Source organism: Drosophila navojoa, chromosome 3 (genome assembly GCF_054131105.1).
Source record: "Drosophila navojoa isolate 15081-1374.11 chromosome 3, UAZ_NAV_1.0, whole genome shotgun sequence".
Lineage (NCBI taxonomy): Eukaryota > Metazoa > Arthropoda > Insecta > Diptera > Drosophilidae > Drosophila > Drosophila navojoa.
In genome coordinates, this window is record NC_142891.1 from 9,550,365 (window position 1) to 9,569,477 (window position 19,113).

Here is a 19,113-nt window from a genome sequence, read left to right on the forward strand (position 1 = left end):
ATTATTGTTTTTATTTATTTTTTATGTAAGTTACTCATATAAAAGACATACAAATTGTTTACATATATAATTTTATAATTATTTTCTTACTTTCTTTTTTTCTCATGTGAAAATAAAATTTTGCCTGTCGGATTCACAAATGGGCAATTTTATGGGCACCTATCTGGGTGGGCACTTGCAGGAAGTTGGCATTTTGTGGCGGAATGATCAAGTGGGAGACATGTGAGCCGCCGTTGGTGGTGCTGGATGTGTGCTGGTGGTGCAGCTGTCCATTGCTAGGGCGCATTGGCGGCGGCGGTGCCAAAAAGGCAGTTGCAGTGGTTGAATGCTGATAACGGGACGGCTGCGAGGCATGTGACTGTGGCTGGTGTGATGGATGTGAATGATGTTGATGCAGTGGATGGTGGTGCTGCATCTGCTGGTGTTGCTGCTGCTGCTGTTGATGGTATCTAATCTCATCGTACAGATGCGAGTCGAGGCTGCCTTTGCGGGACTTGGGCGAAACAACTGAATAGAGAGACTCCTTGCGCGCATAGGCATAGGGCTGAGTTATAATCGAGGAGTTATTGCTGGGCGTGTCATATATATCAGGCAAAGATGCTGAAAAGGAACGTTCGATTAGAGTGTTTTGCTTTGCAGTGTGGCTAATGCGATAAATAGCTTGAGAGATGAATGCAATACATTTCATTCGACTACATCTTTAAATTAACTTATCAAACTAAAAAAAATTGAGAAAACTCTTCAAATGCGCGGCTATTTATAGACTTTCAAACGAGCAGCACTGCATAAATATTATGAGCAAACATCTCCTGACTCAAGCTACCTAACGAACCGCCCTCGAGACAGGCGGGGCGACACTTACATACCCTCGTTCGGTTGGGTTTGATTTGTGGTGGGCAAGATGGCCGGCGGCTTGGGCAGCGGTCCGTGAAAGATCTTCCCCGTGTCACTGATCACAACTTCCGGATTGCCATGCCCATGTGGCTGGGCGCTGCTGAACGTGCCGTTGGCATTGTAGACGACGGCCTCCTTCTGCAGATGCTGACGCCGATAGACGTAGAGGAAGCCCAATACGATGACGATCATCAGCATGAGCAGCATTACGATCAGTGTGCTCAGTAGGCTGGAGTCGTGGTCGTGAGCACTGCGACTCGGATTACTGTCGCCGGCAGCAAAGCCAGCCAAATTCAACTGAGGTGCCCGATCCTGAGTGGCGGCAACGCCACCTGCACTTGTGATCACATGGATGACCTCGGGTGTGGGCACTCCAGCGGCAGCGGCTGTATGCAGATTCTCGAGCAGAGCATTGCTCGACTCGTGCAGGATGATCTTGGGCGTGTGCGCCGACTCCTGCACGGGCTGCTTGATCAATATGACCTCCGGCAGAGCGCTGGGCGTCACCTGGACGTGACTGCTCTCGGACATGCTGCCAATGCTCTTGGCAATATTATTTATATTATGCGTTAGATTCGCCATGGTCGAGTTGATAGTCTCCAGCACAACATGATTGACATTGACAGCCTCTACAGTTTCTGGGCCCAGACATTCGCCCGTCTGCGGATGACAGCGCTTCTCTGGGCACTCGCAAACCTTGCGGCACATGACGCCATGGGTGCCCACAGGACACGGTTGCTCGCAGCTGGAACAAGGTGAAATGCATCGTACATTAGACTAAGCTTAAAGAGAAGCCTGTGTTTTATTAGAAATTCTCGTGCACTGAACACAATTTCCCTGTAAATGCTTTGCACGATATGAACTCACAATTGTCCAGCCCAACCGGCTATGCAATGGCATCCTCCTGTTTTATTATCGCAAACAGCATCGTTTTGGCATTGGCACGGATTCTTGCACTCGAGTCCCCAGCGATCATGATCACAGCCTGTGGAGAGACAACGCGAATGGATGGCATTTCGAATACTTCTTCAGCTCTTTACTCACGCTGTGTGCAGTGCTTGCCGGTGTAGCCCTCCTCGCAGCTGCATATGTCGGGCATTATGCAATTGCCACGCCCACAGCCACCGCGACAAATGGGACGGCAGCTGGCTTGACTATCCGAGAGATTGCCCTCATAGCCTTGGCAGCAAAAGCGAACTGTGCGCGTTTTATTTAATCTCTGAAAGAGGAGCAGAGCAAGCGGAATGCAATGAGAGAGAGAAAAATTATTATTAGAAAGAGAGAGAGAGAGGGAGAGAGAGGGAGAGATAGAGGGAGACAGAGGTGAGAAAGAGATTGAGAGGGAAAGAGAAAGTAGTCGTGAGTAACAAGCAATAGTAGATTTTCTTAAGGTATTTAAACATTTTTGTATTCTTATCTGAACTATACATGTATATTTACTGGTTAAAAAATGGAAAAAATATAAATTAATTAAAGGTGGGACCCCTAAACTCTGGAGAAATTTATCTGTGCCAAATACGAATGAAAAGAGCAACGATGAAGATGAAAACGATGTTGTTAAAATAGCAAGAGCTTCATTGGATAACTTACAAACCTTTGGCCTACAAAACGAAACTCAGCATATCAAGCAATTTTTCTCGTTAGAAAATTATTGAAGAGTCTGAAGCAGCAAAATGCTTCGAAGCGAATGAGTTGTGTTTAATTATGAATATGTAAAATATCAGCAGTTAAATAAAATCCCTTGATAGCTCGAAGTTTTATTTATTTTCCCTCAAAAATTTCAAACCGTTAAATACTCCAAGCATTCGATAGTTCGTAATATTTTAAGAGTCCCTCGAGTTTCGAAATAACAAGAGTCGATTGTATATATTAATATACATAAATATATAAAGCATGTACATATGTCCATGGGTGGTCAACAAGGTTTGCAACTTAAGAAAAATATACGTATGTTTTTTTGACAAATATCACTATTTTATTATTTTCCCTTTTTTTTTAACCTTAACTTCACTTGATTTTGTGAATTATGTATATCATATAAAATATATATATAATTAAAATATAAATATTTCAACAACAGCCATAGTACTTCATAATTTATTCTAAGACGTTGGGCTTTAAACAAATTTGGTGTCATAATAATGACTCATATTATTTTGTAAATGATAAGCTCAAGAAATATTACGGCTTCAAGAATATTTTGCATATATACATAAATATATATAAAAACATACGAATATTATCAAAGACCGCTTCCTGTTGGCTTTACAAATTAATATGACATTGCGTTGGCAAAGTTTTGAGCTCGGAGCTCAGTTTGCAAACCGTCTGCAAACGCGCAGCACTTACAGTAATTCATTTATTTCGTAAATATTATATGCAAAAAGAAATAAATTCGATATAGAAAATGCAACGTTTCAAGCGCTCGACCTTACTCTGCTGCAGCTGGCTGCTGTTGCTGTTGATGCTACATTTTGCCAGTGCTGAAGTTGAGACATTCCACGTTGAGATTGCTCTCATGACATCGACTTCAGAAGGATATGGCTCAACCGAAAATATGGGCTATCCAACAGAGCCAATAGGCTTCTCAACAGAGACAAATCCAGATTTTTCAACGACAACAACAACAACAACGACCACAACCACTGAGCGACCTAAGCCACCCAAACCACACAGATTATGGGAAATAATTATTGTGCTCGTCATTCTAGTTATTGTCATATTGTTGGTCATACTCGTTTATAAATTAAAGAACAGCCGATCGTATGATGTGTAAATATTTAAAAGATAAGGAGTAATATCCAATATTATACTAATATACAAAATATATTGTTTTAATTGTGTTTTAATTATTATCAAATCAAAAATATATATGTATATATTTGATGTATATATATTTTTTTCTTTTTATATATGTTTAAGGAAAGTTAATATATGCTATAACACTACTATAATAGAAATACATATTCTATGAAAAGTTTTTTAAAGTAAGTAAAACATGTGTATACAAAATTCCTGTATACATTTAAAATATATATATGGAAATTTATGAAAATAAGTAAATATTATTAATATACTTTTGTTTTCTTATTCTTCTGTAAATGAAATATCAATTCCAGTTTTAAATCTAAAAGAAAGATTACATATTTAAGCTTTTTTTTATATTTTAATAAGTGTAGAAGCGGTACATTAAAAATAAAACTATAACAACCCAGGCAAGGTAAATTAATACTAAAGCCGAACCCCATACCGAGTTATGGAGATTTCAAGCATATTTAAACTGTCTAAAAGTACTCCACACATATCTCTCTAAAAATATTCCGCCCTACAATATGCAATATGTTTTAACAAATGGAGTTTGTTGAAATTTAAGAAAAAGAGACCCTGATAACCGAATGAAAGTTCGCTTTCAAATTTATGGGGAATTCATATATTTCTCGACCGAATCATTATTGTTTAACTCTCTATACTGTTTAGAAACATTACAAAGCGGAGGACTAAATTTGTAATATGTAGCTTGAATAAGTTATTGAGGATAAATGAATAAATTTATTTATTATTTAAGTTCCCTTGGATATAAATTATTTTAACTATTTTAATACAATGAAATGTCCAACAGCATTCCTAATTCACATGATTCATAAGTAGTTGCAGCTCCTCAGAATCACACTTTATTCACTCAATCATCATATTTGGACTCTGATCTTCAATAAACTCATCATTATAGAATGCTACCGTACGTCTTCTTCTTCTTCACGCACACACACTCAATGTCAACTCGTTGAGCTTTGTAATGTTGAGCATTACAAAAAGGGCGTAAGTGCTGATTATGATCAATCTGAGAGATGCACACAAGACCACGCCCACATACACACACATACATACAACCACACGCACATCCCTAGAGTTGTCAATTTAATTGAATAATCCGCAGCGTTTCTCACAATCATTTGCTGAGTGTCCCGAAGCATTCGCAGTTATTCATTCATTCACTCAAAATTCCGGAGCAAACTTCAGCATTGTTCTCTCGCCCTCAGTTGATCAATCTGTGACTATATGCATCTGTATCTGTATCCGTATCTGTCACAGTGACTGTCTATGTGCTCAGCATAAATTAATAAGGCGGAAATTTTAATATAAATGCAGATAAATACGTGTTCTTTCAGTTTCAGTTCCATTGTAGGCATAATTAAGTACAGCCTTTCCTCGAATTGTTGCCCGCTCTGTGCGTACAGCTCATGCGTGCAGCACTTGCCTAGGTAATTGAATACATGTTTAGCAATAAATTTTTACATATGCGAGAGCTCATATTACGGCCACAACTCGTACAGCTTCCAAGCTCTGGTCTCTGGTCTCTGGTAACCCCAGACCCAGCCCCTGCCTCTGCCTCTGCCTCCGCCCCCTTGAAATAACTGTCAACTGTCAGATTCGCATCAATCATCGTGGCGCCTACTTTTCATTTAAATTTATATAATTAACTTGATTTTTTTTCTCTAGTCGCATTTGTATTTGTGAAAATCTTTCGGCACTTGGCCAAACTTAAATCTTAAATCTCTACGCATTTTTCCCACTTTGAAACACGTTTCTCATCGTGTCATGTGGCTTAAATGGCTTTTTGGCAAGCCAGAAGCGAGTTTTGTTTCATGTTAATTAATTAAACGCAATTGGCAATTAGCAACTAGATGTACTTATACATATGCACATACCTACATAGGTAAGTATCTTTTTCCAAGTCTATATTACTCGTCTATTTTGGACTATCTGCAATTGCCGTTAGTCCGAAAGGAAGCCCATTACGATACAGTTTTCCTTATAAAAATAAACTAAATAGATCGAACAAGTCTCATCTCTGTTTTTGTATATTAACTCAGATTACACAAGTGTGTAATCTGAAACTAGCTGAAATTGGATATATTATTTTTTTTAGCTAATTATGTAAGAATACCTCTTGTTAAATTTAGAATAATTATTTAAATTTGAATTGTATTTTGGATACTTTATTAATAATTATCACTAGACCTTTCTTGTATTATCATCATTACATTAAAGAATGTATCTAAATTGTAGAGTTACGTCATCATGATTGTAGTCATAATTATATTATAAATATGTATACATGGATTCAATTTTTATAAGTTATAATACGCATTGAGTCTTTTCTTCTTCCAGCTAAGATAAAGACGTATTTCTTTTATTAACAAAGGAAATGTAATTCTCGGCTAGTTGAACTAAGATTCCATTTGGATGTAAATCTTAGAATTTTACAAATAAACTCGTATGCATAAATTATACTTCAGTATAATTCATAATTGTATAACCTGAATATGCTATATAAAATGTACAATTAATTAACATGCCTTTGATTTAGCTTAATTTCGCATGTTGAAATCTGAAATAGTTAAATTATGAAATTAATTTGCAGCCAGACACGTACACTCGCACACACACTCACACACGCACACATATAATTAGAGTTGAAATTGTAAACTAAACCAAAACTGGCTGCATCTTATGGTCAGTTCGAACGACTAACACTCGTTGTGATGCAATTGAAAGTGTGTCAACAGCTTTGGCATCAACTGCAGCAGTGGCAGCTGAAACAGTGGAGCATTTAATATCTGTGCAGCCTGGACTCTCAGCACTGGATATTTTGTTGTTCATTTACACTTTCCATCACTGACACCATGACATAATTATTTTGGTTAAAAACTAAACAAATATAACCAGCCCAGCCTGATTAGGTGAACGACCCAAACTCCAGATCCCCCTTTTCCTACTCTCTAAAGCTGGCAACCGGATTCTGCTCATATTCGGTAGCTACTTGTTTTTCTTGATTTTTCACGTTTTTTTCGCATTTGTTTTTTAGTTTTTAATCACAGCGAAAATATTTTATATATAAATATAAATATATTTAGGAAAGTATATGTTCAGTGGAATACTCTTTGTGCAACATGGGCTAAGATCTTTGCTGAGAGATAGCTGATTTTAGTAATACATAATATATCCACATTATTGAGATTAAATATATATATTTTAATAAGTATTTATATTAATTATTAATGAAGAAAATTCTGTAAATATTATCAGAATATATAAATTATATATAGACCATCTGAGCAATAGGCAATAATTCTTTTATATGTATTTTTTAGGGTATTCAATGTGCAGTTATAATAAATGTCAATTATCACGTATACGACGCACCTGCCCAAAAGTTCATATAGTAGAGTTGACAGCCAAGGACATTACCTGTGCTTGGCACTTGGGTCGCAACCGGTTCAGGTACGACAAAGATTATGCTGCTGCACAGCTGCGACTTCCGTTCTGCTGTACTGCAGAAAAACACTTTTAGCGCTTGCGCAACGCTTGTATATATAATTTTTTCTCTCTTTTATTTTTTTTTTTTTTTTTTTGACAGAACCCATTTAGTGCGGCCAAAGCTAATGGCAATTTATGGAATTTATGGCTAGTTGCGCGGCTTCCTGGTTAACATATGTGGCTAACGGAATCAGGTTTATGGGGCATGTGGCCAAAGACAAGATGACGTAATCGGAAAATCGTAAACGCTACCTGCCCGCTAAAGGCAGAGCCGGCAATCGCCACTTGGCCAGTTGGGCAGTTGGCTAGTCGAGATTCGGGCATTTGTTAGACACCTGGACTCACCTGCACCTTCATCACTTCGCGCATTTCCGTCTTGTAGGAGGGGCAGCGCGGCGGTATCTCCAGGCACCAGGTGGAGGTGCGCACCCGCACCGGCTGCACCTCGGGCACCTGCAGCAGCTCCTCGTACGGCTCCTCGCGCGTGCAAATGTTGCCCGTGCTCTGTATTGAGGGCAACGCCATGGCCGTTGCATTCACATCCTTGAGGTAAGTGTTCACACGTAGGCTATTGTTTTGACTGTCGCTGGCGACAACTTGCAGCAACAGCAACAGCAGCATTGGCAGCACTGGCAGCACCGACAGCACCGACAGCACCGACAGCCGCAAGTTGCAACACACTTGCGGCAGCTTCATGTTATCTGATATTGATTTGTAAATTTTGAAATCTTTTCGTTTTTAATTTACTTATATATTTGCTAGGCTTAATTAACAAAGTCCAAATTTAATTGTAATATTTTTATAAAATATTATTTTTATAGAAAATTATTGTTTATTTATTTCTCAATAATTGTTAGTTTAATTATATTTTTTATTCTCTATTAATTTCTTTTATTATATATTCGACGATTGTGAAATTCTTGTTTATTTTTAAATTCGTATTTTTAGCTTGTTAATAGAACATTTTATTTTCGATAGCCAAATTAATTATTTATACTATTCTAATAAAGTAAATTTTATTTTTTATATTTTGGTTTTTATTTAGTTTATTATACCATTATGTTTGTTTATTATTTTTTTTTTTTTTTATTTTTATTTCATACAATTTTTATTTATTTTTTTTTTTTTGTTACTTTCACTTCCAACATTCACACTCATTATTGTAATTTATGTTTATTGTAATATTTATATATTTAGTCTTATGATCCTTTCTTAAATCAGCTTTGAATATTTACAATTATCGTTCTATTTTCAATGTCTTTTGTTAAGTTAGTTAACAAATTCTTTGGCTTATTATGCTGCTCGAACTTTCTTTAACTTTCACTAGATTTCAAATGTTCTTAAGTCAGAATCTTTCCGCTCGAAATGCGTTGCGTGTGCGCTTGGAACGCGACTCTCGTAGTGACTGTTATTTTTCCCGTTGGCTGCGATTCAATAGCACGTCTGTGTCTGGTCGCGTGTTCCTTCTCCAAAATCAGTGAAACAGTAAACAAATGGGGAAAACATATACATACATATGTTTACATATGTGTATGCCTCTGTGTTTGTGTATATCAAATTGTTGTCATTGCAAATTGGCGAAGCCGACGACACTTTTTGTCGAGCTAATGAAGGCCGCTGTGCCGCAGCGGGGCACAGCGGGGGCGTACGGGCGACAGGGCGGAAGTACGCACTGCATACAGTTCGAACTCTACAATGAAAGTGAAATGCGAAACACACATACCTATACACAGAGACAGACACAGACACACACTTGTGCTAGTCTACAGTGCAACTCTACACTCGATCAACTGTTGAGTTCTCTCTCTCTCTCTCTCACTCTCTCTCTGTCTGCTTCAGTCTCTCCCTCTCACGATGATTGCACCTAATTGAAATGTTGATAATGTCCTTAACATGTTTGTTGTTGCTGCTGCTGCTGCTGCCGTTGCCGTTTAAGCGAGGTAAACGCGCTTTTTGTTTTTGTTACTTGCGCTTTTCTGTTGACAATCGGCGACAGTTGACGGAACGTGGGAGAATGCATAAATTAACGTAGAACTTACATTTAAATGAAGAAATCGGATTTATATCTGAATCGAGGAAAACAACTTGAATTTATTGCTTGGCTGTCTCAAATTGTGTGCTTTAATCAGTTCATTTTATTCGACACCTTTTGCGATTTGATAAGAGTAACTTTTATTGATAGTGAGATTCTGCTTAACAGAATTTGAGTTAAGGAATAATAAATAGAACTTTTGTTGAAAAGTTACCTATTGATCGTTTTTAATCTCTTGATATTGCATCAATATTAAATTCTAAACATCCTCAAGCAATACAAATTTTAATTTAGAAGATTGCAACAATATTTTCATCATCTTCATCCAAAATTCTTTATGGCAATTGCCACGTCAACTTCGCTCGGTTTGGCTTATTGATTGTAATGGGTTTCATAAACAAACTGAAGCACGCCTCCCTTGCCGCCCCCCGCCCCACCCATTGCTACGCCCCTGCGCTGATAGACAGCGAAAACAACGCTCACTCAGCTCAAGTGTCTGATTTCTTAGACAAACTTTGAGAACAAAGCTGACACTGAGCTGCATGCAGGCCCCTGCTGGCCCCCATCTGTGGTCAGGCCACGCCCCGAAAGCGACCCGGCGTTGATTATCTTGTTTACACTGAAGTTGCAGTTGCTGTTGCAGTTGTTGTTGCTTATTGTGGCTTGCAATTTATTAAATCAAATTTACAAAAACAAAACAAAAACCAGTTGAGCTGAGAGCGAGAAAAGAGTAATTTTTTTATGTTTATTATTTGATTCAATTATGAAGCAACAACAAGAGCTGCAATGTGCGTGCGACGCTGGCGTTCCAATGACCCGCATCATAGCTGCCACGCCCCCCACACCACCCCCTCTATTACACTGTATAAATATTTGTATGCTTGTTTCGCATTTATTAACATTTTTATTGTTTTTGGCTTTGTTTCAAGTTCAACTCGACTCGACTTGACTTAAAGCGGAAATCAACATATATATATGTATATTCAGATTTATATATTTTACAGATATGCTCTCTTATATTAGAGAAGAGCTCAGCCAGCTGCATAGGCCAAGTAACACTAGACTGACCAGCGGACCCGCTGCAGCATTGTAATAGCCACCAAAGATCTGGAGTCCGGCTGTCTCGATGCTGCGCTTGCAGTAATCCCCATCGTAATTCCAGCCCACATACTCGTTGGTGCGCAAGGCCTCCTGGCGTAGCCATTCCTCGAGCGGTGCAAAGTATTCCCGTAGAGCACTGCCATCCAGACGACCCTCGCCTAGGGTTTCCTGTAGAACCTCTTGCCAGGGCTGGGAAGCCCCTTTGGCCATCAGTTGTCTAATTGATGTTAGAGGAAAAAGGAGGGAAAGATAAAGTTGTGTATATAGAGTTAATTATATATATTATATATTACAGAATATATCATTTAAGGTTAAGAAGATTATTCAAAATAATACAAATAAACTACAATTGTAGTAAATATTACTTCAAATGAATCCTCATTAATTACTTACTTTAATAGATTGCCTGCGGCTGGCTGCCGATAGATGTCGCATTTGTGGAGCGGCTTTCGCGGATCGTTGGGCACATACTGGCCGGCGGCACGGCACATGCTGCGATACAGTTGAAACTGCAGCACCGTGGAGAAAAAGTATCTGCAAGATACAAAAGAAGATATGATACATCAGTATATATACATATATATGTAACTTAGAGTAACATGACTTTTAGAACGGACAGAGTCACGCTTATTGATCGCATGCGAGTGGAACGTTAAAAAAATTGTCAATTGTTCTGCATTGGGTGAGAGTTGAGCTGAACTGCTAGCAAAGCCAACTTGTTGTGGTGCAGAGAATGTGGCTCAAGGTCGCACCACAAATGCAACTAAGCCAGAACAAATTGCATTTCGAAATCGCATACGTATTAACTATAGTTATTATCCGGTATAAGCCAGATCAGCTCTCTTCCAATCACAAACAAACAATTGCTAAATAAAACTTTTCAAATTCTTTACAATTATACAAAAAATATGTTTCTAAGCTCTTAAAAATAAAAAAAAAAATAAATATATTGTTTTTTTCAAGTAGCTTAAAATCAGCTAAATACAAATTTAATTGCATACCCTCGCGGGACGATTCGACTTAAAATTCGGCTTGAAATTCAGCTGGCATACCAGGCCAACTATAAAAGGCCAGCAGGGATGAGCAGAGCAAGTGTAACGTTCACTGATAAGTTAATTAACAGCGTTATCCGATGTTAGCTTACAGCGCTCTCCACTAATAACATACTGAGAGGCTGTTAAGCAACAGCTGCAGTTCATGTTAAGTCAACAGCTAGCTGTTAAGCCTCTAAGGCTTAATGTAAGCTCCTTCAGACAAAATGAAACTGATTCTTGCAGGTCCGGAACTTAAAACAAAATACTCTAAGCTTTCTCTTACAGTTTATTATACTTTAAAAATAATAAAATATAAAAATTAACAAATAAACATAAATAATCTTTAGTACATCAATTACCAGAATATGATTCTTAGGTTTCACTAGAGCCTTATTCTATAGATATATAGGTCAGCTATAAACCATAAATGGACGTGCCAGATAACAAACTGCTTGAAAAAGGCCACAATTAATATATGTACATATATTTAAATAGTTAGGGATTTTTTTTTTTATTATATCCGTGGAGATTCCCAATCGTTTTTATATTATATTAGAAACTCTTGCATAATATATTGTATTAATGCTCCGGGCCATCTGAGAGGCTGGTGCCATTTTAGTCTTTAGCTTGTCTCAAGGTTTGTTTTTGTTTGTAGCACAAAAGCTGCAAAAAAGTGCCGAGTCATAATGAAATATATTTTTTTTTCTTTTTTTCAATAATTATGGATTTTATTGACTGATTCCAGAACAAGTTCACCTAATGATTTATTTTTATCTCTTTCTTTTCTTTGTTTTTGCGCGAATCAGCTGTGAATTTTGATGAGTTCGATGAGTTTTTGGACTCTATGCTAATGATGTTGAAGCAAGTTCTAAGCGCTGCAGACGATTTTTGCACGGCGCGATAAGATCGATTTGGTGTATTGTTTGCGCGGGGGACTCACCGATCTTAGCCGGTCGCTGGCTAATTATGTTGGTGAGACAAAAAACAACAATAATATTCTTATTGTTATTTGCAAATCTCTGATTTATATGTCATTATAAGACTTAAAGCGATATTATTATTAGCATAACCTTTGCCGGAGTTCAGTTTACCTTGAACTCTGAGCAGTAGAAAGAGGCCAATAATATTAGTCAATTGAGTTACGAGTTTTATAATGTAAGAATTGCAGAAGCAGTTTATGTGAGTTCATACACCAGTGATGATGATTAACGTTGAAATGATTGTTCAAATGTATGTGTATATCATATCGAAATTTAATAGTAAATTCAGTAGTTCGATTGATTCTAATTTTTTTTTTTTTTGTAATTATAATTAATCTAAGCATTATATTTAATTGAATTCATTCTCTTCCATTTATTTTCAAACCACTTTAAAGAGAAATGTTTATATAAATATTAGGTATGTAAATGATATGCCTAACGAGTTACAAGCTCAACAAAAATAAATTGCCATAAGATTCTCGTCAGCCTAATTTGATGAGTTCTTACACACTTACATCTGTTATTTAACATATGCAAAACTTTTTCAACGGCATTTTAATTTCAAATTAAATATGTATGATCTAAAATAAAATTTGATTATACATTTGGACACAGAAGTTCTTTCAAATGTTTGCATAATTCATAAGCATAATTTGCACCTGAGGACAATTACTTAGCATAATTTTACAGCATTAAAACAGCTTTCCAATCTGTAGTCTAGAGATCTAAGAAAAAACGTAAACTATATAAATTTTATTTGGAACTTAAAGGTTTATTCTATCATGTTTTCAAGTTGACTTGAGTTTCTAAAGAACTTTTCTATTTGATTTCAGCTCAAAATTATAATTCTTATTCTTCAAATGCAGCAATAGCAGATTTTTTGAAATAAAAGATTTTCAAAATAAAAATCAGAGGAAAAAAAACGGCAAAGACAAAATGATAATTGCATAGTCGGGCCAACAAATAGTGGTTGGCGGCCAAAGTCTTTTGATACGAAATATCAAATTATACAATTGCTGCGTACGTGCAAATTGCGATTGTTTTGCTGTTTTGTGGCATTTTGTAGATCGTCGATCGTAAACAGCGCTGAACTGGCGAATTGAACTGTTGTGCTGTGGAATGGTTATGGAACCATTCATTAGCGCCAAGCAGTTTAACGACATTGCTCATACGCCCCGCAGCACCAAGCATAAAGATTACAGCTGCCTGGCTATAGCATGATTGAAGCCGTTTTTGTGAATGGCTTTTGTGGCAGCAGCAGCAGCAGCAGCAGCAGCAGCAGCACCACCAGCCTTTAGAGAATTACAGATTTTTCAAATATTTTTGCGAGCGGCGTGAAACACATGTTTCATGTGCCAAGCAAAGCAGCTGAAAAGAATTTTCGCAATATTTAATTTTAGCACTAAAAAAATACAGAAAAAAAAAATTGGACTAATTGCCGACCGACTAACTGACTGACTGACTGGCTGACTGATTGACTGGACGAGCGTTAACCCCCAGTTGCTGATTGAATGATTGAGTGGCAGTGGCAACTAGTCGAGACACAGACATAAAGTCGAACAGCTGCTGCCGCTGCTGCTGCTTCGGCTGCTTCGACTGCTAATCCCTGTTATTGGGTCATGTCTCAGACACCGTCGCAGTCTACAGTCTTCAGTCTTCAGTCTTCTCTGGGAAAATGTGGCCACGATGTGGCAACTGCTGCCAAGTGCCAAAAAAACATAACACAACACACCAAGTTGTTGTTGTTGTTGCTGCTGCTGCTGCTGATGCACTTAATGGCACTTTGGCACGTTGTTTCTCTAACTTCTGCAAGTCGAGCCGTGATCGAACATTGTGAAAAGTGTGCATTAAAATGAATTTTTTTTTTTTTGGTTTTGTTATTTTGCTCGTTGTTGGGATTTCTCTCTTGCAACATTCTCTTGGGAAATGCAAGGGGAATGTGTGAAAACCTAATGTATGACATTAGATTGAGCTCAGAAATTATTAAGATAATAAATTGAGTAGCTTTTGTGATTGATGTCTGCAAAAATGCGTCTCTATTCAACTGACTACTTCCCTATATTTCTTTCGACGTTCTTTATATCTTTCTCTCGCTGTCTTCTATCTATCTCTATACAGAATCCAATGAATTTTAAATATTTCTTAAATGATCACTATCTTTATTTCTTAACTACCCAATATATCTATAAGCTTAGTCTTCAATACTCCAATCATATAATCATTATCTTGGTAATTTCTGTATTATTTCTCACAATCCTTCTCTCTAGCGCTTAGCTCTATTTTTATCTCTTTTTCTATCGCATGCTGAAGATGTAATGAAATTCTCCCTGTTATCACGCTCTGTATACCTTTCTCAGACTCAATATCTGTCTCCTAACTTTATTAAAATACCATGTTTTCCATATATATAAAAAACTAGTATTTTCCATTCTAATTTAAACTACGAAAATTTTCCATCAGCTGTCACATTGTCTGACAAATGTCAAGGTCACGTTGTAAAATAATCAAATGACAAAACAAAAATAGTTTTCGCTCTTTCAAGCGCAACAATGTGAAGAAAACCTTTGACAATGGAAGCCCAAAACCGCAAGAAAACACGAAAAAAAAAGTTGTGTCAAGCCACCAAATTATATGCCCAAAAGTTATTGGACATGTCAGCATTTCGGCCATTTCATAGCTTTTTTTTTTGTTTTTCTTCTCAGAGTCTTGTCAGACGCGTCCAGCGAAACGTTTCGAATGCATTGGCCGCTTGGCTGGCTAGCAGTGGTCAGTGGTTTAGTGGGTTAGTGGTTGCCTGTCCGCTTGCATTGGACATTGAACCACATTTGTCTGCTGTCCCGCTCTCTCTCCCTCTCTGCCTCTTTCTCTCTCGCTCTCCTAGTAAATGACCTTAACGTGCTTATATCAACGTGACATTCACAGCCCAGACACAATATAAACTTATTTGAATTGCAACTGATCAACGTTTATGCCCACATTAAAATCTCTCAGCTCGAGTAGCTAAAAAACTTGGCTCTAAAATGAATTGAGCGCATTTACGAGACCGCTGGGCATAAACAGCAGTAACTACAGCCTCTGAAGAGCTTTATAACTTGTAAACGTTTTGAAAACAAGATTTAATGAACTGCAGCTCTGTTTATGTCTCTCAAAATAATGGAAAAATTGATTGCCCCTGAAGATATGGTTAGATTGTAAGCCAAGCAGAGTCTTGTATCTAGAGTATTTTATAGCATCAAATGTCAGCTACTGCATAGATACATATAGATATGTAAAAGAATATAATGCAAAAAAATTACTATCTGTAGACTAAGATTTTTAAATTGAATAAAACTTTAATTATAATTATGCAAGCTTAAGAAAAATAAATTGAAAAATTGGAGAAATCATTAATACAAAAATTATTGTTGAATAGACCGAATATTAAAAATCACATTTATAAGGACTTTTTAAAGTAATAAATATAGACTAAAGTCTAATAAAAAATAAAAATGTAACAAACAAAAAATAATAATATTAAAGATTAGCTAATTAAAATAACATTAATGTTCTATTATAGCTTTATACTTAATTGAAACAAATATTCGAAATAAAATAATACGTGCATATCATATTTAGTCTCTTAAGCAAAGCAGTGTGAAAAAAATGGCAAAAACAATATAATAAATATAATAATATATAAACCATAACAACTATTCAAACAATACAAAATTAGTTCATTGAATATTAATAACACAATAAATAAAGTATGGTAATAGTATAGTAACAATAATATAATAAAATAAATTAATCTAGTTGTTGTTTCGAAAAACTCTAAGCAGAATATTTAACATAAATAATAATAAACACTGAGCAGATTGGAATTGATATTCAGATTTTATGACATATCGAACGGGTTTTCTTTCAATACATGACGCCTCATCATACGATCAAATTTATTTAAAATAAATATATGTGTATGCATAAATATCTAAATCAATTCCTAGAGCTCAACTCGCTTGAGAGTCGATTATATTGCGCCATATGCAGCATTAGTCATATGTGATTATAGATCGTATGAAATAATTGACTTAGTTGAGCATTAGCAACTGGTATTGCACTTTAGGAGCGAATTGGATCAAGTTCGAGCGTTGCTTAGTATTTTTTTTTTTTTTCATGTATTTATTTATTTATTTTTTTTTTAATGCATATGTTGACTGCCTTCGGCGCATTGTGGAACATGAATTCAACTCGGTTTTAATTCTATTTCATTTTATTTTTTTGTTGATTGTTGTTTTGTTGAGAATGCGATTGAAATATTATTGATTTATGCGCACGGATCTTGGCACGGATTTCAGAGCAAACTGTCGACGTCTTGGGCACTCAAATTAAATGCTAATTAGCCAGCCAAACGGATCTGGCACAACAATACCAACAGCGTTAGCCATAACTATGGCTAATGATATAATTAAGTGTAGAATCAAATGTCTGGCAATGATTTTATGACACAGCTGGGACATCGAATGCGAAATGCGAAACTGAAAGTGCATTCGAGCTGGCTGTGCATTGTGCAACGCACCGCATCGAACAGCAACAACAGCAACAACAACAACAACGACAACTTTGGCTCTATTTATGGCCAAGACAGAAACCGGCCCCAACTTCTTGTCTGCGACTGCATCCGCAATGTTTCTAAACGGCCAAAACGGCGACCAAATCAAACAAAACTAGTAAAAGTGCTCTAGGCGGGTATGCTCGACTAGCGAATACCCAGAATGGTTGACCTCACATTAGCTTGAGCAGTAGAGCTTAACATTCTTCATATGATGTTCAGAGCAAAAGCTCTCAACTTATTTAGTTCGAGTGTATTAAGGAAATAGCGGAGACTTTGATTAAATGAGCGAAACTTGTTCTGCTTCTAATTTATATGAAATTTCCTAGTTGGAGTCATTAGCTTAAGCAGCAAACGGACTTTTCTAGATTGCCTGTTGTTTAACTTAAGGAACATATATGCTCAGTGGATATCAAAGATACTCTCTAATTACTGCTCTCAATCAATATACCCCATCTAATCGATAATCAATAGGTTGAGCGCATAAAAACCAAAATACTATAAAACGTTGTCTAAAGGAAGCTGTGCTCCATTTTTTTTTTTCAGCCTCAATGCAGTCATTGCATTTGTTGTTGTTATTGCTTTTAGCGGGTTTTTTATTATTGTTGTAACTCTTGTTGTCGTTGTTGGCTTTGGTTTGCACGCCTATGGCGCTTAAATGATTCGCGGCTGGCCACGAAATGCGCTCGCAAATGGCCAGCAGGGCGTATGCTTAATGCGTGGCCAAACACATACACACATACACATATAGACATATGCATATATATTTATATAGGCTGGCCCGATCGATCGTGGAGCGGTGCAACATTTTGGCATTTTGACATATCAAGTGAAAAACTTAAGCGATTTCCGACAAGCAACCAGTTTTTTTTTTTTTAAATATATATGTATATATATTTTTTTCTCTTTTCATCTGCTCGACTTGGCTATTGACTGGGCAGACTAAAATGCTATTAAAATTTACGAATGCGCATAGATTTAAAATAAAATTAAAATAAATTGAAAACTTGTGTTGTGTATAATTAAGACATATGGGAAAGTCGAAATCAAAATAAAGGGTTATGGATGGCGCTACAAGTGCGTAGAATCGCACGACATATATTTCCTGATTCTCGCGCATTCGAGTGAAGGGAAAATCGTGCAAAAGCTGACATCGAATGATTCGAAACGAATGCTTTCGATACAGTAAATTAATATAATTGAATAGCTGCGAATATGCATTCACTTAATATCTCATTTGCTTAATAAGAGTCAATATAAATTTCCATATATAAATACCAAATTCAAAGTATATTTCCCTTCTTTAAACTCTAATTGAATAACAATTCAATTCCGAAATTCGAACAATTCCATTCTTGATTACTCCTAACTGTTATGCATGTGTTATGGCATTTCGTGTCTACTTTTCATTATTTTCGTGAATCTAAATTTATTCATTTGCAATTCTCTAAGCCATACAATCTACGACAATCTTAAAGTTTTTTTTTGCCACAGAGCGACGTTTGTCAAATGGTCTCAAGACTATTTGGTAAGCGTGTTGTCTGTTAGCTGCAATCCGCACGGACGATCTGAGTATATGCACCATATAAGAGCGCAACGGTAGCACAATTGTGTGAATTATCGCATGGCAGTTGCAGGCAATAATAATAAAAAATACAAAAAAAAAAAAAAAAAAAAACGATCCGAAAACCAAAGACAAAGAGTGGGCCTGCCGCATATAGAAGCTGATCGTGTGGCAGCTGTCCCCACTTGTGGCCTGACAGTTGTAATAACCCATAATTATATTAGCTAATTTTTGGGAGGCCTTCTCGCATATTGGATTACAAACAAGACCAAGCGGCGACTGATCAAGTGGCTGGGCCTTGCAAAGCCAAAGACAAACAAATAAACAGAGAGAATGAGAGAGAGGGAGGGAGAGAGAGACAATTGGCTATAAATCAGCAGGTAACAAATGCTAGCCAGGAGGTGGAGCAGCAGAGGGAGTAGGAGAGGTGAGGGTATACTATATTGCATTGCAGTTATTGTTGTCGTTATAATCAATGAATTACGTCGCATCGGCTGCATCGGTTGACCACAATTTATGGCGATGCCAAACATGAGAATCCGAAATGCGAAGCACAAAAACTGCAACTGCAACTGCAACTGCGATGGCAACTGCGACTGCAA

The 19,113-nt window shown here is 36.9% G+C and overlaps 3 protein-coding genes across 4 annotated transcripts in view; all 3 read right to left on the reverse strand.

Annotated features, from left to right (window-relative positions):
• The window catches only part of bgm (acyl-CoA synthetase bubblegum family member 1), a 91,180-nt gene extending 85,792 nt beyond the window's left edge, over window positions 1-5,388 (reverse strand). Inside the window, exon 1 of the mRNA XM_089258279.1 lies at window positions 5,374-5,388. The gene's annotated coding sequence lies outside the window, so the exon portion shown is untranslated. The remainder of the gene's footprint in view (window positions 1-5,373) is intronic.
• NimA (Nimrod A) lies at window positions 105-8,026 on the reverse strand. The gene is made up of 5 exons (XM_089258280.1): window positions 7,558-8,026; window positions 1,939-2,113; window positions 1,762-1,879; window positions 867-1,639; window positions 105-600 (listed from the first exon to the last, which is right to left on the reverse strand). Exons 1-5 carry the CDS (start codon window positions 7,906-7,908, stop codon window positions 134-136), a joined length of 1,884 nt encoding a protein of 627 aa, XP_089114406.1. The 5' UTR covers window positions 7,909-8,026; the 3' UTR covers window positions 105-133.
• A 2,101-nt stretch (window positions 8,027-10,127) lies between these two features.
• Ance-3 (angiotensin-converting enzyme Ance-3) overlaps window positions 10,128-19,113 on the reverse strand; it is a 60,133-nt gene continuing 51,147 nt past the window's right edge. For both annotated transcript variants that reach the window (XM_089257784.1, XM_089257782.1), the window contains 2 exons: window positions 10,739-10,879; window positions 10,128-10,562 (listed from right to left, as the gene is read on the reverse strand). In XM_089257784.1, coding sequence (XP_089113910.1) covers window positions 10,259-10,562; window positions 10,739-10,879 — 445 coding nt within the window. In that variant the 3' untranslated portion in view covers window positions 10,128-10,258. The remainder of the gene's footprint in view (window positions 10,563-10,738; window positions 10,880-19,113) is intronic.